Source organism: Pipistrellus kuhlii, unplaced genomic scaffold (genome assembly GCF_014108245.1).
Source record: "Pipistrellus kuhlii isolate mPipKuh1 unplaced genomic scaffold, mPipKuh1.p scaffold_m20_p_4, whole genome shotgun sequence".
Lineage (NCBI taxonomy): Eukaryota > Metazoa > Chordata > Mammalia > Chiroptera > Vespertilionidae > Pipistrellus > Pipistrellus kuhlii.
In genome coordinates, this window is record NW_023425540.1 from 4897327 (window position 1) to 4921222 (window position 23896).

The 23896-nt window shown below is 32.2% G+C and overlaps 1 protein-coding gene across 7 annotated transcripts in view; it reads left to right on the forward strand.

Annotated features, from left to right (window-relative positions):
• The window catches only part of NIPBL (NIPBL cohesin loading factor), a 157541-nt gene that overhangs the window by 57832 nt on the left and 75813 nt on the right, over positions 1-23896 (forward strand). For 4 of the 7 annotated variants that reach the window (XM_036411015.2, XM_036411017.2, XM_036411018.2 and 1 more), the window contains exons 2-10: positions 109-251; positions 2064-2229; positions 4324-4451; positions 7480-7579; positions 8123-8274; positions 13165-13325; positions 14299-14395; positions 15035-15664; positions 21629-23221. In XM_036411015.2, coding sequence (XP_036266908.1) covers positions 188-251; positions 2064-2229; positions 4324-4451; positions 7480-7579; positions 8123-8274; positions 13165-13325; positions 14299-14395; positions 15035-15664; positions 21629-23221 — 3091 coding nt within the window. In that variant the 5' untranslated portion in view covers positions 109-187. The remainder of the gene's footprint in view (positions 1-108; positions 252-2063; positions 2230-4323; positions 4452-7479; positions 7580-8122; positions 8275-13164; positions 13326-14298; positions 14396-15034; positions 15665-21628; positions 23222-23896) is intronic. The other 3 variants (XM_045571564.1, XM_036411021.2, XM_036411024.2) reach the window with 3 other exon arrangements.

Genomic DNA, 23896 nt, shown 5'->3' on the forward strand with positions numbered 1-23896 from the left:
GTTATATAGGTTGAACAAACAAGAAAAGCAGAAAAGTTTATATTTTATAAGCATTTCCCTAATAATATATTTGATATATTACAAATAATTGTATCTTTTTCATTTTAGTGTTTGGGAAATGGGAAGTAATGACAGCTGGCACCTGAACTAAGTATTTTTATCGGCAACACCATTCCAGAACTTCAGGATGAATGGGGATATGCCCCATGTCCCCATCACTACTCTTGCGGGGATTGCAAGTCTCACAGACCGTAAGTTTGGTTAATTTATCTAATTTATGTTCTATTCTCTGTCAACAATGATTTTTAGAGGGACTACAACAAAAATTATTTGTAATGAAATAATTTTTTTTGAGATTTTAGATTTTGAATGATAAACATCATTATTTTCTTTGATTTATTGGCATACATATGTAAGTAATAAAACTAGTGTAGCCAACTGCTAGTAGGTAAGACCTTACTTTATGTTTCATCCTAAGGACCCATTAGGAAGTGGTACTATGTTTTTGTTTGATGAGACTAAGCATTAAGAAAAATAAAAAATGAAGCATTGGTTTGCACGTAAGAACTGATACAAACTTTTTAAAAAGCACTTAGAGAAATGGTAACTAGAACTCCCCTTCAAAGAATATTTGATATCCCAACTATCTAATTTTTAGTGATGGTTATTTTGGATATAGTGCTCAGTATCTGTCTGTTGGAGTTTGTCATAGATATCAGCAGCCTATTTTACTCTGAACAGTTAAATTTAAAAGAACATTGTCATTCTTTTGAGATTTATATAGTGTAACATTTTTTAGGGACTTAATCTTTTGGTGGGCAACGCTAATTCTTTGTCCCTGGGTAATAGTGCAGAAAGCTACCCACAATATTAGTTAGTCCCCATGTCAACCTACCTGAATAAATGAAGAGAGAAAAAATTATATGAGAAGGAAGGATGGAAGGTGAGAAATTGGCATACTTTTCTTAGTGTGGTATTATGCAACATTTAGGGCTTTATAATAAAGTAGCTATGAGAAAATAACTTCAAGAAATATTTTTATCTGTGTTCACTATAACAATAATATTTTTTTGTTAATTTCCAGCAGGGTTTAGGAGGGGTAAGAAAGATAACAGACTATATCTTTGAGGTTAGGAAAGTAGCAGGCTAGTTGATGAAGTCTGAGATAACAAGTAGCAGATGGGTTTAGAATAACTCAGCTAAGAAAACTTATAAAACTGTTTAGTTTGTAACTTTGTTATAGGTAAGGCATAAACTCATACAATCTACTTGAGTGCAAAATCAAATATACTACCAGGGATTTCTTTTTGTTTGTCCTCCCCATTATTTCAGCAAGTAAATTTTTATTAATAGAAATTTTGTTAGTACCAATTGGAGCTAAGCAGCATGGATAGCTATACTATTATATGTAGGTGCTTAAAAATTAAGCCACATAGAAAGTACTGTAAACCATTTGTGTTCTTTTGTTTGCTTTTTAGAATAGAATGAAGAAGCAGAGAACTATTTAGGAATTTATAACTTAAAGCAAAAAAACCTTAGATATTCTTCTACTCTAGAGTCCTCTTCTGCTAAAGTGAACTATTTATGTTTATATTTACTTAAGCCTTAAGATGTATGTTACTTGTCAGTCTGGTGAAGAGTAAGTTTTTGTTATTTGGTTTCTTTATGTGAGAGTACTAGTGATGCTGATAAATCTTATAAGCAAAAATAAATGAGATTCTCAGTATTTTGATGTTATTTAGTTTTAACTTTACCTTGGTCTGTTCATTTATTTAGTAAGTTAATAAAAATTTAAGGCAGGAAAAATCAATGCAAATATAAAGGAGCTGAATTTTATCCTCAGTGAGTAGTATAATTTATTATAGTCTAAGTGATGTTTTAGGAGTTATGTAGCGTTAATTGGAGTTTGTTGAGGGAAAGGAGGCATGTCTTTTAATAATAATCACATTGAAAAAAATGTCATGTTGATATTTATAACATTTTTAATTCCAAAATATATATAAGCACTGAAGTGACTTATTTCAGTAACTCAATTTCTAATAATCTGATTTTATTCCAAATAGTCCTGAACCAGCTGCCTCTTCCATCCCCTTTACCTGCTACAACTACAAAGAGCCTTCTTTTTAATGCACGAATAGCAGAAGAAGTGAATTGCCTTTTGGCCTGTAGGGATGATAATTTGGTTTCACAGCTTGTCCATACCCTCAACCAGGTATCAACAGATCACATGTAAGTACAATCTAAAATAAAGTGAAAAGTTTTGTTCTAAATGAGAGAATCCTGGTTTTGCTTTTTATTTTAAAAATTAGATATATAGTTTATTGTTAAATATACACTAAGTGAGAATATAGCCTCTGTGATGAAACGTTAATTAGATTTAAGTAGGCCATGGTTACTTTGAGACAGTAGTTCTGACCCGTTTAGTTCTATAAAGATCTTTTCAATACTTTGTAATAATCTTGAGATACCAATCAAGATGGATCTGTGCAGAGGTCTAAAGTTGCTCTTGAAGGTATCTCCCTTTTTCTTGTTATTGTTAGAGGTCTAAAGTTGCTCTTGAAGGTATCTCCCTTTTTCTTGTTATTGTTAGAGTGGTTAGAATTCCCACTTACTATGGACAGTACTGCTAGCTTTATTTGGAGCAGGTGTACAAGTCTTTCATGGGAAGTATAAGAAGAACTCAAGACTAACTCCATAGAAAGCTACTGCCGAATTAGGGACTAATTTTCCCAAGGATTTATTGTACAGTCTGAACAAAGGTGTGTGTTTTCACACAATAGACTATTAAAAATGATCTAAACTTAAATGATATACTTATATATAAAATTTTGCATATAAGTATACTTGTTAAATTTTCCTTTTTATTGCAAAAGCAGTACATAATTATATCTTAACAATGCAAAAGTTAAATCTCACCCTTATCCCACTACAAGTGATACTCATGTATCTTTCCATCCTTTAATTTTTATTTTTTTATTTTTAGACTTAAAGATTCGTCATTTAGAGAAATGAGGATAAAGCAAAGCACATGATAGTGGAAAGGTCTCTGCCATTAGATATAATACATATTTTAGGGCCAGTTTAAAACTGATAGCTCTGAAGTGAAATACTAAATGTGAATTTGCTGCTGGAGAAACTGAGAAATGATTGCTAAAAATCAGAAGAATGTATAATACCAATATTTTGAATTTAGCAATGTCTAAATACTACATCATTTGTTACACCTGTACATACTTAACATTTTTCACCAAATATTTTAAGAGATAAAGGAAAACAGTACAAATATAGTTATAATTTATTTTATGGGAAACTACTTTAAAATTGCCCTTAGAAATTTACTGAATCTCACCATTGGACATCATGTTTATAAATCGTTTTTGTTAGGTTTAATGAGAGGAACAGTAATATGTAGAATGTAAAATTTAAAATACTGAGTATATTTATCTTACATAGTTATGAATTTAATTTGCTATTCACTTTCAGGTTTATTGGAAATTGAGAATATGCTTAGCCACTGCTTTTTTTTTTTCTTCCTCATGACTTTGAGAAAACAATATAAGATGAAAAAATTACATAATCTCTGGGTCTTGTCTTAATTAATGTGGCAGTTGTATTTCATTCAGAAGACATTCTCAAAATGACTGACTCATATTCAGATGTAAAGGGGAAAAATCTATTCCAACCCCAAATTCCAACTTCTGTACATAATTGTCACTTCTATACCTTATTATTATTTTTAATAGTTTATTTGATGTTTTCATTGATATCTTAGATAGAGAGGAAGTGAGGGAGGGAGAGAGAAACATCAATCGATAGCTTTCCCCACACACACACACCCTGACTAGGGACCGAACAAGCATCCTGGGCAAGTGCCCTGACCGGGAATCAAACCAGCAACCTTTTGGTGCAAGGGATGACGCTTAACCAACAGACACATCAGCCACGGCTATTTTGAATAGCTTAGAAATACTGTGTTCTACTTTGAAAGTGATGTGAAAATCCTTAAATTCATAGTTTCATAAAATATGTTTTGGGCTTTTTTTTTTTCCTATTTAAAATTGAAGGGGAAAAAAAGGTTGTCCTAGAAGAATCCTCCTTTGTCATTTTTTATCATTCTGTTTCTCCCAGGAATAGCATCTTCAAAAGTCCATCAAATTATTAGACATACTTGTGTGATTTCTTTTTGTACCATAACTTTCTTGATTTTTGTTTCAGCCTTTCTGAATTTCATTTGTGAATTGCTATCTAACTAATGTAGAATAGGAAATTCTTAACCACTCAATCACAGTTTTAATTTTTGATATTTATTTTTTTCAATGCCAGAGAGTTGAAAGATAATCTTGGCAGTGATGATCCAGAAGGCGACATACCAGTCTTGTTGCAGGCTGTCCTGGCAAGGAGTCCTAACGTTTTCAGGGAGAAAAGTATGCAGAACAAATATGTACAAAGTGGTGAGGTTCATAATAATTGAATTTTGGAGTATATTTTTAAAGGGATCCATATCAGAACTTGTTTAACATGTAATACTTAAATTGAAGTGTCTCCTTTAACAGGCTAGCCTGTTGTTAGCTGTCAATGCTGCAGTTATACCTTGAATCCAGCCAAGAAACTAGATGAATGTTAATATTCTTACAGTTTAATATGCCACTAAACTTCTTGAAAATTAGACCCAAGTTTAAAGTGTATTTTGTTAGATAATTTCAGAATGTATTTAGTTTATCTAAAAGATGTAGGAATTTTTGTTTTTAGAAAATTGTATAATTTGTATGAAAAGCCTTTTCATTAATCAAACAATAAAAATATTTGCAGAGCTTTTCAACATGCAGTACTTGTATAAATAATTATACCAGGTACTAGTTTTATTATTGATGGTGATTACATTTATGGGTATATAGTATTTGGTTTTATACTTCTGTTTCTTAGCAATGAAAAAAATGGGTTTATGATAAGTTATTAAGAAAAAACCTATTTATACTAAATATTATAAAAGTCATAAAAATATGTCCAACAGAGGTACAATTTTTTTGTAGTCTAGGTGTACTTTTGAGTTAGGAACATTGTTCCAGTCTGAAGCTTACTGAATTTGTCAAGCCCAAATACTTGCATGGCTCTTAAGACTAAAGTAGTCAAAAGGCAATAGTGTAGACAACTCAAGAAGATTTAATTTACTTAATTGATTAATCATATTCAAGAATATTGCCAGATTTATTGAAAGCACCTCTATGAAGTTTCCCATTCCATCTCCTAGTTTTGTTTTAATAGTAATTACTTTGTTGATTTTGTATATTTGTGTGTGAGCTGTGTTTTTAAAACAATCTCATAGTTAACTATCCATTCCCCAAAAAGAATGCCTCTGTTTAACTCATCTTGTAGCAAATCAGAGGCAGGTAAAGAGGACAAGACTGTATCTTCACTGGAACTAATAAGGTAGCTTGCAGTAGTAGGAGACAGATGTGAATTGTGAAAGGAAAATTAGAATTATACTTGCTCTGGAAGAATGTTGGAATGAAAAGATAATATGGAGAGATCATTGATTAGAAGAAAGAGTAATAGGATAGGAACATTTAGTACAGTATGATGTAGTAAATCTGTGATTGAATAAAGGAAATCTTCCAAGGCTGTTCATACTACATTTTGTTAACTTATACTTTTAAACATTTAATTTGGGTAGTAAACCACTAATGAAAACTCTTCTAGGAGAGGATTTACCTTTCAGTCACATTTTGTGTTTTATATTAACGTATACTTATTTTTTAGTACAAAATGTTAAATTTCTCCATATCCTACTTTATAAAAACATAAACTAGCATTTAAAATTTAATTGCATGTTATTGTTTTCTAAGCATTTTTCAAGTCATAGTTGGCTTTAAAATATTAAAAGGCGATGCTTTCTAGGTGTAAATGATTCCCACATAGAGAATATTTAATAATATGCAAATCATTTTATTTATACTTTTTGGGAACTTTGAGATAATCAGAAAGAACTATTAGAATTTCATTTGTCTCTTTTATTTCTAAAGCAATTGCTTTCAAGCTAGTTCCAGCTTGTCCCAGTGATGACTGTTAATTCAGGTGTTGTTTTTCTAATTCCCATCTTATGGACTATTGCCCTCCCTGTTTAAAAAAAAAACAAAAAACAAAAAAAACCCAGCAATAATAATTAAGGTAATTATCCCTCTCCCTTCCTCTCTGTAAAAAATCAATAAAATATATTTTTTAAAAAGGTAATTAAATTATTGAATTGGGAGAAAAAGCTCAAAAGTTGGAATTTAGCCTATATACAAAGGAAAACACGTTAGTATTACTCTGTTAGACTTTGAGGTGATTTTGAGCCCTCATTTCATTCAACCACTGTCTTAGGCTAGAATCCCTTCTGTGGTATTTCTGGCAGAATGAACACACAGCTTCTGTTTCAGTGTTTCTGGTGAAAGGCACTTTCCACATCAATAACAGGAAGTGAAATTTGGGAATATAATGTGATGTTCGATGCTCCCAAAAAGATAGGCTATGCATATCATAAGAAAGTTTAGGATTAATGAAAGGTTTTATCTTTGATTTTCAAATGTCTAAATAATTCAGTTTTTCTTATCTCCTAAATAACTAAGTGACATTTGTGTAACAATTGAAGGAACAGTGTCCAGCTTGAAAAGAAATTTGAGAATCTGAAAGCTACCCCTACATTTTCTCTCATTAATCAAATGTTTATTTAATCCTTAATATGTGGCAAAGAACTATTATAGAAGAAAGAATAGGATCATTCTGTTCTGCATCAAAAGATTTTCAGATGGATTGTAGCAGCTAATTGGGCCCCTAAATAAAATACTTTAAAAAACCTAAGACTGAAATTAAAAAATAATAATTTAAAAAATTTTTAAAAACCTACATCTGAATCATAACGAAATGTATAATTAAGCTCCAAAGGATGGGAGATGTATATAAAAAGTAATCCATTTAATAGGAAACCACTCAAAGACCTATTGTAGAAGGAAGTGTGTAATATTTGATAAGGGGTTAGAGTGACTTTTTAAAAAAGTTTAATACCATTAGTTTTTTGTTTTTGTTTTTTATTGATTTCAGAGAGAAAGGGAGAGGGAGAGAGAAACATCAGTGATGAGAGAGAATCATTGATTGGCTGCTTCGTGTACACCGCACTTTGAGGATCAAGCCCACAACCCAAGTATGTGCCCTTGGCTGGAATTGAATCTGAGACCCTTCAGTCCGCAGGCCAGGCCGACTCTATCCACTGAATCAAACCGCCTAGGGCTAGAGCGACTTCTAAAAGTTCTTTTCAAATTCTAAGGCTAAATGATGGGACTTTAAGCAAGTAAAAAATTTTTAAATTTTAAATTTAATCTGTTCTTAGATTAATTGCATAGTAAAAGGATATTTATGTTTTTGAAAGAACAACCAATTTAAATCATTTTAAGGCAATTTCTAGAAGAAAATAATATGTTTACCATCTTTGTGTGTGTTGTTTAGGAATGATGATATCTCAATATAAACGTTCTCAGAATTCCATGCACAGTAGTCCTGCATCTTCCAATTATCAACAAACCACTATCTCACATAGCCCCTCCAGGTAATTTATATAACGTCTTCTATGTTGAATATGCTTGTGTATATACATACATTTAGGTGATGGTGAATTGTATGTAGTTAAGAAAATAAAATGCTTAGTCTTAAATATTAACCCATATGAACATTTGCCTTATAATGTTATATGTGGAAATGCTGTAATATACTGATTGAAGTAGCTATCGTTTTTAGTAACTTGATTTCATCCAGACAAAATAATGTGTTAAAATAACCAATATGTTTTAGCTAAATAAGAAAATTTATGGAGTTGAACTTGGGCAGCATGGCTTTATATACCTTAAATAGATGGATATTTTTATGCAAGTAAAATAAATGTATTATCTCAATTTTTTCAAACTATTTATTGCTACTCAGATTATGATTTGTGAATGTTTTTGGTATATCTGACTATTTTCAAATTTTTTCTGTTTGCATAGGTTGTATTTTAGATAAATTAGAATTTGGAAAATTGTATGACAGTGAAATTTCAAGGAATAGCATGTTTATTTTATTTCCTTATATTGTTTATTTGGATTTTGGGTTTTAGCCGGTTTGTGCCACCACAGACAAGCTCTGGGAACAGATTTATGCCACAACAAAATAGCCCAGTGCCTAGTCCATATGCCCCACAAAGCCCTGCAGGATACATGCCATATTCCCATCCTTCAAGTTACACAACACATCCACAGATGCAGCAAGGTAAGAAAGTCAGTTGTTTATTTAAAGGGAATACCTGTTACTTCAAGCAAATTCATTTCTTTTATATTTTCTAAAATAAAAACTAAACTATACTGTATACTTACCAATAAACATTATTCTTAAGATATGGCTTTACATTATTTGTAAAATATGTGTAACATTTATCATTTGGAAATTCATTTGGAAGATAAAAGGATCAGTGTCATTTTGACTCTCTGGGTTAAATTTTTAATACAACTGAGTATATCTCGTTATGAAATTAGGAACTGCTTTATTATTGACCTTTTTACATGGCACTAAGCCAAAGAAAATTTACATTTTAATTGACGAAGTATATAGTGTGAAAATTTTACTATAAAGTAAATACAGTACAAGAAGAGGAAAATTAGTAATCTTAGGTCAAAAACTTCTGGGATTAGATTACTAGTTCTCTGTCGAAGGCAAATGTTGATATATGATGTCTTTTTATAAGGTTATATTGCATTAGTAGGTATGAAATGGCTTCTAAGTGATTTCTAATTAGTATACATTTTTTGGAGAAATTTTTAATTTATTTTTTTTTAATATATTTTATTTTTTTACAGAGAGGAAGAGAGAGGGATAGAGAGTTAGAAACATTGATGAGAGAGAATCATCGATCAGCTGCCTCTTGCACACCCCCTTCTGGGGATGTGGCTGCAACCAAGGTCAGGGTACATGCCCTTGATCGGAATCGAACCTGGGACCTTTCAGTCCGTAGGCCAACACTCTATCCACTGAGCCAAACCGGTTTCGGCTTGGAGAAATTTTTTAATGTGCAAAGATAAAAGAGAGATACATGATTTTGTCCCCATAATTAATAGCAAATATTTAACATTTGCAGTCATTAGTTCCTATGAATATTCTTATTTTTTATATGTATGAGGTCACAATTTTCTTCATTTATTAACTCTAACTATAAGCTTTAAACTTAGTCATCTGTCAAAACAGCCAAGTTCTGATTTTCCAAAGTCATATAATCAAATACTAGGTTGAAACTATTTTATACACTAACTCAAGGAAAAATTAGTAGGCTAATTAAACATTTGGAATAGATACCTTCAAATTTACAGAATTTAGTGAGTACTGAACATAAGTATATATGTATGTAGGCTCTTGATACTTATGAAGTAGTATACTTGGCACATAGAGGTCTGAGGAGCATTTTAAGTGTCATTCATAGGACACATTTGTTGCCCATGGAAATGTCCACATACACATAAGTATGTGTAGGAAGGAACATTAGTTTTGACTCGAAATACTGTTTTTGTTGCAAGATAAAACCCACTTTTTTAGAAAAATAAGTTCAAATCGCAAAATCAAAAGAATAATAGAGTTTAAGGGCCTGTTCAGTAACGTATTGTTTCTTGGAAATTCTCAGACACTTGAGTAACTAAAAATGGAACGCAGAGATTAGGCCCACTCAGATAATAAAATCCTTATAAACTAGAGGCCTGATACACGAAATTTGTGCAAGGGGCTCAGCCCTCTCAGCTGCAGCGGCTGCCTCGGTCCTCGCAGCCCTGGTGTCGTCCAAAAGGTCATCCAGTCTAATTAGAATATTATGCTTTTATAATTACAGATGGGAAAATTTATGGTGGTAAGGAACAGATGGATAGATAAAGGGAACAGGAAAGAATCCAAAAGGAAGTGAATATATAAGGGAATTGGTATGTGGAAGGTAGCATTTAAAACACTTTTTAAATTTTATGTTTTAAAAAATTTAACCCTGCAAAAAATTTGAAAGATGCGCACAATGAACCCCCTCAGCAACAAGTATTATAAAATTTTGCCCTTAAATACATCTGTTAAAAAGATGGAAATTCTCCTATATAAACATCAACTGTAATCGTTTATCTTAAAATTATTAAGAACAGCTCTATTTTATCATCTAGTCTGCATTCAATTTTTTTTTAATTTTTTTTATTATCTGTGTACATATACCATTGCCCCCCATACATGCCCTCCCTCCCCAGAGTTTCGTTTCTACATGATAATTTTCTTGTGATTCATAACCCTTATCTTCATTTTTCCCTCTAAATCACCTAAGGATATTTTTATTGAATTTTATTTCTATTTTTATTTTTTTAAGAGAAAGGAAAAGGAAGAGAGAGAAAGAGAAGTATTGATATGAAAGAGAAACATTGATCAATTACCTCCTGTATTCTCCCCAACGGGGGATGGAAAATCTAAGAAAGTAAAGAGTTATGCCATCTTCCTGGATGGAAAAACTCAATATGGTAAAGATTGGAATTTTTTTTCAAATCTATAAATTTAATGCCACACTAATAAAAATACCAAGTAGGGGTTTTTATGCAATTTATGCTGCCTCTAAAAATTTATTTGAAAAAATAAAAATTCAAGAATAGGTAAGATAATTTTGTAATGGAATGAGATATAGCTTGATCTATAATAGTAGAAATCAAGATTTATTGTAATATTGGTCAAGGCATTGAAGAGCAGAACATCTCGAAATGGAATTTGATAAAGAGCTTAGGAACATACTCATGAACAAATGGGATGTAATACATATTGTATTATTTCTTAAAGGAGAAAGAATGGTATTTTACTAAATGATACTTAGGCAGTTATTCATATGAAAAAACGTAAAATTGGAATTTCTATCTCACACCACACATGGAGCTAAATTTTATATGAATTAAAGACCTAAGTGTGAAAAAAGAAAACTGTAAAACTTAAAAATAAAATATAGGAAACTATTTTTAAGATTTTGTATTAAGAAGGGATTCTGAATGGCCAACACCTATGAAAAGATGCGTGGCTTAACTGTTAATCAAGAATGCAGATGTGACAGAAATTGTTGGCAAGGATATAGAGCAGTAGGAACTGTTATATACCACCAGTGGACTACAAATGGACATAATAATTTGGAAAGCTATTGGTTAATATTCGGTAGGATTTTTAAATGGACAGACCCAGCCCCGGCCGGTGTTGCTCAGTTGGTTGGGCATCATCCCATGCATCTAAAGGTTGCGGGTTCCATTCCCTGTCAGAACGCATGCCCAGGTGGCAGGTTTCATCCCTGCTCAGGGTGTGTACTGAAGGCAACCAATTAGATGTTTCCCTCCTTTCCTTTCCCTCTCCTCTCTCTCTCTTTGCCTTCTTCTCTGTCTAAAATCAATAAAAAACATTTTTTTAACTGGATATAGGCAGCAATTTCACTTCTTGATACATTTGTAAAACACAAAAAAGGTCATATACAAGAATGTACATTACAGCATTATGACAACAAAAAGCAGTCTAATCATCTAACATACGAATGGTTAAATTGCCTGGCTGGTATGTTTCAGTGGTTGAGTTTCAATCTACGAACCAGGAGGTCATGTTTCAATTCCCTGCCAGGGCAAGTGTCAGGGTTGTGGGCTCCATCCCCAGTAGGGGGCATGCAGGAGGCAACCGATCAAAGATCCTCTCTCATCATTGATGTTTCTGTCCCTCTCTCCCTCTTCCTTCCTCTCTGAAATAAAAAAAATAAAGAATGAATTAATTATGTATATTATTCAGAATATATATATTTGAAAATGAATGAATTTAAAACTACATGTATAAAACTGGGTAAATTTCAAAATAATATTGAAGTTAAAAGCAGGTAACAGAGGGATATATAGATATTACCACTTATGTAAAGTCATAATGTGCAAAGCAATGTTAGATATTATTTAGGAATACATTCATAGCAAAGATGTAAAGAAATAGGTAGAGTGAACTCTGAAATATGTTACTTTTAGAATGGAAGGTGAAGGGAATAGAAAAGAATATCCTGATGTATGGAGGCCTTCAGTTATATCTAATGATTTGCATCTTTTCAAAAATGCATTTATGTGCCACTTAACAGTGGGGATGCTTTCTAAGAAATGCACTACTAGGCCATTTCATCATCGAGTGTATTTACAAAAACTTGGATTGTGTAGCCTACTATTTACCTAAGCTATGTGGTATAGCCTATTGCTCCTAGAGGCCCAATGCATGAATTCATGCACTGTGGGGTCCAGCCGGCCTGCCCTGATGGGGGCCAATGGGAGCCTTGCCAGTGGTGGGGAGGAGTTATGGGAGGTTGGGTGGGCCCAACCACGGGGATGGGCCGAGGGAGGATGGGGGCAATCCGGGCCCCTATCTTGGCCAGTTGGCTGCCACAGTGCACATCATAGAGACTGTTCATTCTAGTCATTCCATCGTTCCAGTCACTCGGCTTTTCTATATATATCAGATCCGTTGAAAAGAAATTAATTATAAGAAATATTTTAGAGGCTGAGGAGGGACCGTGGTAGATTGGCCAACCGCTGGGGAGGGACCATGGGATGTTGGTTCCAAAGCATGTCCTGCCCATCTCGCTCAGTCCCGATCCACCAGAACCCAGCAGCAAGCTAACCTACCGGCAGAGCATCTGTCCAGGTGGTCGGTGTGGTTGGTGAAATGGTCAAGCAAACACTTGGACATTTAGCATGTTAGGCTTTTATTATATAGGAGAGGTGATAAATATGGGTTTGTTTACAGCAGCATCACCACAAACATGTAAGTAATGCTTTTCACTGCAACATTATGATGGTTAAAATATTACAACATCACTAGGTGATAGGAATTTTTCAGCTCTATTATGTCATCTTATGGAATCATCATCATATATGCTGTCCTTTGTTAATTGAAACCACCTTATGAGGTGCATGTCTGTAGATCTGAATTATATGTAATAGTGTTAAGATTTGATCAGACTCTGAAGAGTTAGTACATGAGTGCTCATTGTATTATTATCTATAATTTATGTATGTTTAAAATATTTCTTGTGAACAATTATTGTCCTCTAAGAATTTTAACAGTTTATAAAGTCGTGGTTTTTTTTTTTTATTATTTCAGCATCGGTATCAAGTCCCATTGTTGCAGGTGGTTTGAGAAACTTACATGATAATAAAGTTTCTGGTCCATTGTCTGGCAGTTCAGCTAATCATCATGGTGATAATCCTAGACATGGCTCAAGTGACGACTACCTACACATGGTGCACAGGCTAAGTAGTGACGTATGTAATATATTAGTTGTAATTAAGGTAATAAAGTAGTTCTAATATTTGTTTCATAACCTGGTGCTTTAATTCCATAATTTTAAGGAGAGCTACTGTATATCAAGGATTATGCTAGATCTGAGAATCTAGCTATGAACAGTATGGTTCCAGTACGTAACCACAGAGCTTAGGCTAGAGCTGGGTTGTTAAAACTGGCCAATAGTCTGACAAACTAAAAATGGTTTTTATATTTTCAAAAAGTTTGCAAAAAACAATAACAAAAAACATTATGTGACAGAAACTATATGTGGCCCAACAACCTAACGTATTTATCAGTCTGTTTCTTTGCAGAAAACATTTGCCAATTCTTGGTCTAGAGATTAAGGTTCTTAATGAAGAAGTATAATTTTACTTTTAAATATATGCTCACACAAAAATATTCTCTTAAATAAAGAACCATACTTATTAGTACTTACATATTTTTCCCCTCTAAGACCTTTATAAAACTTTTCCCTTAGAATTTAATTATTCCTTTGTTTAATTTAATTCTCCAATGTAATTGTTACTTTGATGATAATAAAATATTCCACATTATGGAAATTTGACTTGTTATTGTTTTGGTGGTATTATCACAAAAGTTACATGTATCTAAGGTAATACCAGAGATGACAGTGGATGCTGCTCTCGAGAAATTTACGCCTGCTAGGGTGTTCACAGCTCCTTTTGTAGAAATAGCAAACAAAAGCGGAGTGTACTAGTAATACCCGTTTTCTTATCCATTGCCATGCGTAGGCTGTTGATTCTTTTGGATACACTTTCAATTCTTCTAAGATATACCACGAAGAAAACAGGAAAGTGCAGAAGAATTATGCTTTTGAATTGGTACCAACACTTTACCTGTCAGTAATTTATGTCTTTTATTGGTTCTCTTTAAGATTTCTATAAAGCTTCTCCTATCATTCAAGATACAAATTTTATACTCTATTCTTAGGATGGAGATTCTTCAACGTTGAGGAATGCTGCATCTTTTCCATTGAGATCTCCACAGTCAGTATGCTCCCCTGCTGGAAGTGATGGAACTCCTAAAGGTATTGTAACTAAAATTTCTATCAGCATTTCGTGTTTCAAGTTAATTATAACAACTCAAGCATTGTAATTCAGAATACCAAAAACTATTTTCTTGTTTTTCATTTATTGGGGAAAAAAATAAATTTGTTCATACCCCCTAGAAACTATTGATAGTGTTTTTAGATATATACAATATCATTCTCACTGGATTTTGAAAGGGTTAACTGGAGAACAAGATTTATATCCAGTGATATTTACAAATCACAAACTTCTTACCTCACTTAAACATTTGAAATTATCCATCAGCTTTCTCTATCCTCCCCACTCCAGCCACATACCCCACAAAAAAAACCTTATTTCACATTGAATTTTCTTGTATAAGTAAGTATTCAATTGACTGTAGTGACAAAATTAGAAATAATACTGGTGTGGAAAATGATAGCCATACCTCGATTGAAACCTGGATCATCTCCCAGCAAGCTACCAGACCATAGTGGGATAAGTCTTTATAGGCTTCCTTTTGTAACTAAGTAGCTTGGATTAGATAATTTCCTAATGCTTTTTCTAGCATCACTCATAACTTACTGTTTCTATCACAATATAAGAAAATGTAAAATTAGCATAACTATTCATTCCTTCCTGTTGAATTGTTTTTCTAGGGTCAAGACCACCATTAATCCTACAATCTCAGCAGCCTCTACCTTGTTCGTCACCTCGAGATGTTCCACCAGATATCTTGCTAGATTCTCCAGAAAGAAAACAAAAGAAGCAAAAGAAAATGAAATTAGGCAAGGATGAAAAAGACCAGAATGAGAAAGCTGCAATGTATGACATCATTAGTTCTCCATCCAAGGACTCTACTAAGCTCACATTAAGACTTTCTCGTGTAAGGTCTTCAGACATGGATCAGCAAGACGATATGCTTTCTGGTATGGAAAATAGCAATGTTTCAGAAAATGATATTCCTTTTAATGTGCAGTACCCAGGACAGACTTCAAAAACACCCATTACTCCACAGGATGTAAACTGCCCACTAAGTGCTGCTCAGTGTTTATCGCAGCAAGAACAAACAGCATTCCTTCCAGCAAATCAAGTGCCTGTTTTACAACAGAACACTTCAGTTGCTACCAAACAGCCCCAGACTTCTGTGGTACAGAATCAGCAACAGGTATCACAACAGGGACCTATATATGATGAAGTGGAATTGGATGCATGGGCTGAAATTGAGCGAATAGAAAGAGAATCAGCTATTGAAAGGGAGCGCTTTTCAAAAGAAGTTCAAGATAAAGGTAAAATAAACTCATTAATACTTCCTACTCTGGGCAAATATTACAATGTCAGAAAAGTATTTTTAAGTTACTTTTATTTTCCTCATTATAGTTTATAATTCTTTTTGTGTCTCTTCTGTCTTATTTTTATTACTAATGCTTGTACCTCAAAATAACTTCTTAATTTCATTTTTATCTGCAACAACTGAGATTTGGTAAGTCTATATTACAGATCCATCACCTGTTATGCACCAAGTGATTTTATCAGTGTTTGTCTACTAGAGTGAACATTAGCATTTCTATATCACATGCATTTTTCACAAATTAGTTTAATACAGGTTTGTATTGTCGCCTTTTTTTATTTGCTTAAACAAGGTATTTTGAATCAGTCGCATAAAAAAAGTTTGTATGTATGCTTATTATACAACTAGAGTCCCGATGCACAAAATTCGTGCAAGGAGCTCAGCCCTCGCAGCCCCGTTTTATCCATAAGGTCATCCAAAAGGTCATTTGGCTATCCAGTCTAATTAGCATATTAACACTTTTATTTTTATAGATTAGATGTTTTATGTGGTTTTTACTTCTACCATCTTCATTATGTGACTTTTTTCTAATAAAATTATGAAAAGAGTTTTAAGTTAATATTGAATAGCAAACCTTCAGGATCAAAGATCTTTTGTTTGTGATTACAGATAAGTATTCCCTTTTGTCTGACCTAGTATATTAGGATGGAGTTTCAAGACACATGGTCTATGAGTTTGTGGACTTTTGTTGCTGCTTACTAAATAATTATCAAAAGAAAAGCTCCCAGTTAAGTTCTTGATTACTTTAAGAGAAATTAGTAATAAAATTTATGAATTTGCTGTCTTTACAGGTCAGCATATAAATACCCTCATTACCCAAATCAAAGCATACTTTATGATTTACTTTTATACTTATATTATAGATAGATAAGGTTGTATTTTCTCAGTAATTATAAAATAAAACAATGTTGAGAAGATCTCATTTTTAGATGTGATTTCTTTCATATGTGACAGGATTATTTCTAGATAGGTAATTGTGTTCCTATACTAAGAAACATACTGAAGATTTATTTTCTATTTCCTATCATGAAGGCTTTTAAAAATGTTATTGCAAAAATAGACTGTAGTAATTGTTGTATTATAATGTTTTCTAAATATAGAAATCACAGTTCGGTGCAAGTAAAGAGAATGCTAGAAATTTTCATTTTATTGACTAGGGAACTGGGATGATTTTTTTTTTAAAACTAGTAAATCATTGATGTTAAGGATGAAATAAAAGTGTTTGCTTATACTTCCCCTTTGTTTAGTGGTGTGGAGTTCAGGAAATAAATATATTATGGGCGTTCCAAAACATATCTCCTATAGTCTCTTATAAAAGTATATGCATGCCAGCTGAAGAGAGTAGGAGTATTCAGCTTCTCTTGATAATATTAACATACTCCAAAGTCCTGAATTCTATGACCAGTTTTGCAGAAAACAGAATTGTAATTTCTTGACCAAGAATTATTCTTGAGGACTGAATTCTTTTGTATGATATTTTATTTAATGGGTATTTTTGGAAAATTGAGTATAATTTTTCAAATGATTTTTTAGAATTGTTCGTATGAACAAAATAGAAAATGCTGGACTTTTGGTTGTTGTTTTTTACCTTTCCTGAACTTTTATTTTATCCTATTTGTTGAAGCCAAAGTTTTTACATATAAAACTTGAATGAAAATAAGGATAGTAAATAGGGCTAGTTGACTTTTAGCAAACTTATTTTAGACCATTAACTTATCGTAGGGGAAACTAGCAAAAGCAATAAACAGCATACTGTTCTTTCAAAAGCTTTTATAATAGTTATTTTAATTTTAATTATCTAATTAACTTATAGTAAATATAATTGAAAAGTTAAAGGAGCCAGAGTTGACATAGAATTTTGAGCTCTGTAAGTTGAGTTACAGAGGTATCTGGTATTATAGGATTAAAGGAAAAAAATGTTTATTAGAGATATCTGATTTTTAATTTTATTTAGATGAATTTAATATGTATGTTTTCCCAAATTGGTTATGCTGATTTTGATGACCTCATATTAGTGTTGACATTTCTTAACTTGCTTTCTGAAAGCCATGTTCCCATTATTTCCTGGCTTTATTTCAAAACCTTTGAAATTTAGGTACTACCTAGCACCTTTGATTTGAACCATGTCATTTTGTATTAGTTTCTGAGTTGTGTGATGGGATAGTGTTTTATATATAAGCAAGTTATCTTGAGATTTTTTTAGAAAGATTAAATGTTTGATATGTTCCACAATTGCAGGTGAGATCATAAATAAAACCAAATTTTCTGAAGTGGTTAGTTTTAGTCAGCCCTTGAGAGATTAAACATTTTTTGAAACGAATTTATCACTAGTAACTACTACACTTTAGGACTAAATTATAAAATTGCTATTTACTATACTCTAAAGTTGGACATTGAGAACTTTTTCATATTATAACTATTGTATAGGTGGTGGTAAGGAGAAAAAAAAACTACTTTGTTCTACTGAGAGCTCTACTTCAGGTTCTGAACTTGTTTCTATTATATTCATGTGTTAAGAGAGAAGCATTCACTTCCATAGACCAGAAATATAAAAATCTGTATCTTGTAATATTAGAAATATGATTTGATAATTGTGAAATTGATAAGAGGAATAAAGTACTCTCAATAAATATTCACCTAGTATGTGGTAGAACCTAATGTACCACACATGTCTTCTGTTCCACACATAAACACTTTTCTGGCTGCTGGATATTTATTTCCCTTTGTCCTGTTCTCTCTTATATGGATAGTCTTATATACACTGATAGGTTATCTCTCTGTAACTTAATCTTTTATAGTATTCTTAAAGGACCCTTTTCTCAGTCTTTTACTCATATATTAACATCTATAATTACATAAATTAAAATTTAAAGACTATTCATCTTTGCTTCTGGAATAACCTACCATAGGCATTAATATCTCCTTCATGTGCTGAAAATTCCTGCTTTCTTTTGTCAAAGAGGGGTTTCTTTGTTTATCTTTGCCTAATTTCATCTTTTCCCAAGGTCCACTTTCCATGTTAGCAAGTATAAGGAATGGCCTAGCTATACTAATTTTTTTTTTATCATATTATAATATTCTTGCACTGTGACCCTCATAAGAAGTAAATTACTACCTACTGTCATTTGAAATAAGAGACTGGGATTTTGAATATAAATAGAGCAATTAACCACTGTTAATTATACTGTGGTTTAAGGGTGCATGCTTTCATTTTTCATAATGGGCTACTATGTGTATAATTGTTGTGATTCCTAATTTAAGTGCTTTTAGTTATATGGAGTAGATTTAAGCAAGTGTTACACTTTGTTTCTTATAAGCATAATATGGATCTTATTTTCAGAATATTAGCATTTGGATGACAAGTGGTGCTGGTTTAAGCATTTTCTTCAGGGTTATGTACATTCTGATAGCTAATCTCACGGTTCCCATTGCTAAACAGGGCTTAACAATAATCAGCGTACCAAATATTAAAATTATTCTTCATAGAGATGGTTTTCCATCATTAGATGAAGGTTATGATGTATGAAGATTGATAATAAAAGGATAGACAAAAATGACCTATGCAGATTCAGAGCCACTTTACAAGAATAAGTTCATGTTGGACGGCAAACTGCGGCTCATGAGCCACATGAGGCTCTTTGGCCCCTTGAGTGTGGCTCTTCCACAAAATACCATGACCTAGGCTAGTCTATTTTGAGGAAGTGGCGTTAGAAGAAGTTTCAATCTTTGTACTGTTGATATTTGGCTCTGCTGACTAATGAGTTTGCCGACCACTGTTGAAACGGAATTAGATCAATTGAATCAGAACCTGCATGTTTTTAATGTGTCCAAGAATCCTTGCAGCAGTAATGGAATTTTTCACAGTTTTACAAAAGAGGTGCCTACTGTTCAATAGTTGAAAAATTAAAACTTTCTATTTAGCAAAGTTTATGCATAGTGCAGCAAATTATCAGATCTTTCCCAATCTTAATGTTACTCTTATGCAAATACTTTCATGTGTTTTTATTATAAATAATTACAATATCTGTAGTTTAAGATAACTAAATGAAACATGGTAACTTCTTTGAAATTAAACTATTTGCTAAATAGGTTAATAATCTATAAATGCTTAAGTATTTTGTAATTCTTTAAAATTTAGCCTTCAAGGTATTTTAATGTTCTTCTGAAAGACAGATTGCTCATATTAATAAAAGCATGAGCCATGGATTTCTTGAGAAATCTTCAGATGCCTGAGACTTATGTCATAGTTTTAAGAACTTTCACAAAGCATATTTTTTGAAAAATATAAAAAATTTAGGTTATACTAGATTTAAATTTTAATTTCTAGATTCCTATTGTAAACATTTAAGGATTAAGTAGGATGTGATAAAGCATCCTATTTATGAGGTAATAATTATCTGTTGTGCCCTATGGTAAAATATAAAGATTATTTTGTGGCAGAACATTTAAAAATAAAATTCTGTAAATATAAATTAATTATTCTGAGTATTGTTTTTAGTTATTGATGCAAAAAGCTTCATATAAGTTTTACCAGATTAACTAGGGAAAACAGTCTATGGATAATATACTTTTTATCATTATTATTATTATTATTATCATCATCATCTATAGTTTTGCAAATGGAATATATGTGATGGTAGATTTGACTTCTGAATAATTGAAAAAGCAGAATGACTTTGTTCTACAAAATTATCAACAAATATCTGAAGTAAATTTTACTGGTATTTGATAAGATTTAAACTGGATGAATTTCTTCTAACTTTGAAAACAAAATGATGGAACCTTTGGTGGTATAAAAGCAGTATTGCGATTAAAATTTTTTTTATCACATTAATGAATATATAAAAGAATCTAGAAGTTCTCCTGCAAAAAATGATTTAAAATGACTTAAAATATAGCCAGGCAATTCAGCAAGTAAATAGTATAGCAGGAAAACCTCAAGGTGCTATAATATAACTATTTCCAAGAACTAATAAGAGATTTAATTTATTGGAAATGACCTAGCAGACTCTTAAGATTAATCATGCACAGAAATACAGTTGTTAAAATTTCTTTGATATTTCATTGTGGTGGTGGATTTGTTTGTTTGTATTTTTGTCTTTACATTTCAGAATACTGTAAATAATTTCTTCCTAGAAATCTACATTGAAGCCCAGCTATGTTTTCTCAGTGGAAGTTGCTTATGGCAGGATTTATCTAAAAAGGCCATATATGCTTTCATTTTTATACTTATAATGCTACCTTATTTTAAATATACTTCTCTGTATTAGCTTTTAAATTCCATTTGTGCTGTTGACACCTTGAAGAATTTGAATCCTGGATCAAAGGTTAATGAACTATTAAATTTTTTTCTTACTCTCCTCATTTGTTTTATTTCAGGCTTTATTCTTTTCCATACTTTTCTACATTTTCTAAAGTTTACATTTTCTTTTTAATATGTTGGCAGATTTACGTCTGTAGTTTTAGGATAATAGTTAAAATGATAATAAATGAGAATACATGATTTATAACTGGTTGCCTTATTGATATATAAAGAATGTGTTTTTATCTTGAACATATACAAACAAAAATCTGTTTGTATTTAATGTATTTTAAGTTCCATTTATTTTATATTCTTAGGCTTACTTATATACTCAACAAGTATGCTATTAATTTTTTTTTTTTTTTTTTGCTATAGTCACTAACAATTATTGAGGTATAGCAAGCATGAATATTTCCTCAAAACTTGGTTTAAAATATGTCATTCATGCCTACTATTTTATATGTGCATATTGATATTTGCATTCATCACATTTTTAAAAAACATTATGACTTTAAAAAATAGTCAAAGTCCATATGGTTTTTTAATAAGATAAGAATATATGTCTATTACTGATACTGAATATTTATCTTTAAATTTCAGATAAGCCTTTGAAAAAAAGAAAACAAGATTCTTACCCACAGGAGGCTGGGGGTGCTACAGGAGGTAATAGACCAGCTTCTCAGGAGACGGGTTCTACGGGAAATGGGTCAAGGCCAGCATTAATGGTTAGCATTGATCTTCATCAGGCAGGAAGAGTGGACTCTCAGGCTTCTGTAACTCAGGATTCAGACTCCATAAAAAAGCCTGAAGAAATCAACCAGTGTAATGATGCACCTGTTTCTGTTCTTCAGGAAGATATTATTGGGAATCTTAAATCTACACCAGAAAACCATCCTGAGACTCCTAAAAAAAAGTCTGATCTTGAGCTTTCAAAGAGTGAATTAAAACAAAATGAAAGTAGATTGACCGAATCTAAACCAATTGAAAATAGATTGGTGGAGACAAAGTCAAGTGAAAGTAAGTTAGAAATGAAAATTGAAACACAAACAGAAGAACCTAAAAAGAATGAGAGCAGAACTATAGAATCCAGACAAAATGAGAGCACCACAACGGAGCCTAAACAGAATGAAAATAGACTATCCGACACAAAGCCAAATGACAACAAACAAAATAATGGTAGATCAGACACAACAAAGTCAAGACCTGAAACCCCAAAGCAAAAGGGTGAAAGCCGACCAGAAACTCCAAAACAAAGGAGTGATGGGCACCCTGAAACCCCAAAACAAAAGGGCGATGGGCGGCCTGAAACTCCAAAGCAAAAAAGTGAGGGTCGGCCTGATACACCAAAACATAGGCATGAAAATAGGAGGGATTCTGGAAAGCCATCAACAGAGAAAAAGCCTGAAGTGTCTAAACATAAACAGGATATTAAATCTGATTCACCTCGGTTAAAATCAGAACGAGCTGAAGCCTTAAAGCAAAGACCTGATGGACGATCGATTTCTGAGTCACTCAGACGTGACCATGATAGTAAACAAAAATCAGATGACAGGAGTGAATCAGACCGACATCGGGGGGATCAGTCTAGAGTTCGAAGACCAGAAACATTGAGATCCTCCAGTAGAAATGAACATGGCATTAAACCTGATGGTTCAAAACCTGATAAAATAGAAAGAAAAAACAGACATGAATCAGGGGACTTGAGGGAAAGACCATCTTCTGGAGAGCAAAAATCAAGGCCTGACAGTCCTCGTGTTAAACAAGGAGATTCTAATAAATCAAGACCTGATAAGCCTGGTTTCAAATCACCTAATAGTAAAGATGACAAAAGGACAGAGGGTAACAAGAGTAAAGTAGACAGTAATAAAGCACACACTGATAATAAGGCAGAATTTCCAAGTTATTTGTTGGGGGGAAGGTCTGGTGCATTGAAGAATTTTGTCATTCCAAAAATCAAGAGGGATAAAGATGGCAATATTACTCAGGAGACAAAGAAAATGGAAATGAAAGGAGAACAGAAAGACAAAGTAGAAAAAATGGGATTAGTTGAAGATCTAAATAAAGGAGCTAAGCCTGTAGTTGTTCTGCAAAAACTGTCTTTGGATGATGTTCAGAAACTTATTAAAGATAGAGAGGACAAATCACGAAGTTCCCTTAAACCTATCAAGAATAAACCATCAAAGTCAAATAAAGGTAAGAATGATTATACTGATATCATTTGTATTCTAATCAGTTTTTCTTTACATATTAGGGTTACTAAAGATTTTAAAAAATGGAAATTTACCAAAATTGAAACGCCACTACATGAAAATATAATATTTATGCAAAATAATAGTGAAATTTTTTTTCAGTAATATAGATAAATAGTTCTCAGTGAAACTTCTTTATCTCCCAGGCTTAATTGAACTGCTTATCATAGTTATATCTTTTACTAGGTGGTACACAGAGATAAGTTCTTTTGCTATTTAGTTATTTTAAGTAGTATTTTTGGAAATTGCCTGTAAGTCAAGGGAATTATTAGAATGGATAATTTAACAACTTTCTAACAAGTTAACTGTAGAGATATTTCATTCTATAATGAGGTAACAAATTGAATTTTAATTTCTAACATCTCAGTTGAACTATACAGTATACAAAAATCAGTGTTACAAATGTTTAAAGACTGAACAGTGTCTCAATACTGTTTTCTTACGGACTTATCTCTGAGTTAATTATTGATTATTGGTGAATAGTTTGAATTTATATGGTTTAGATAGTTACATAGAAGTTTATTTTTTGCTGAAGAGTTGGTCAGTGACAAATGTGTTGTTTAAAAAAATATATAGTTTAGCTCTTTTTTATAGAAAAGTCAGAGGGAATGATATGTAC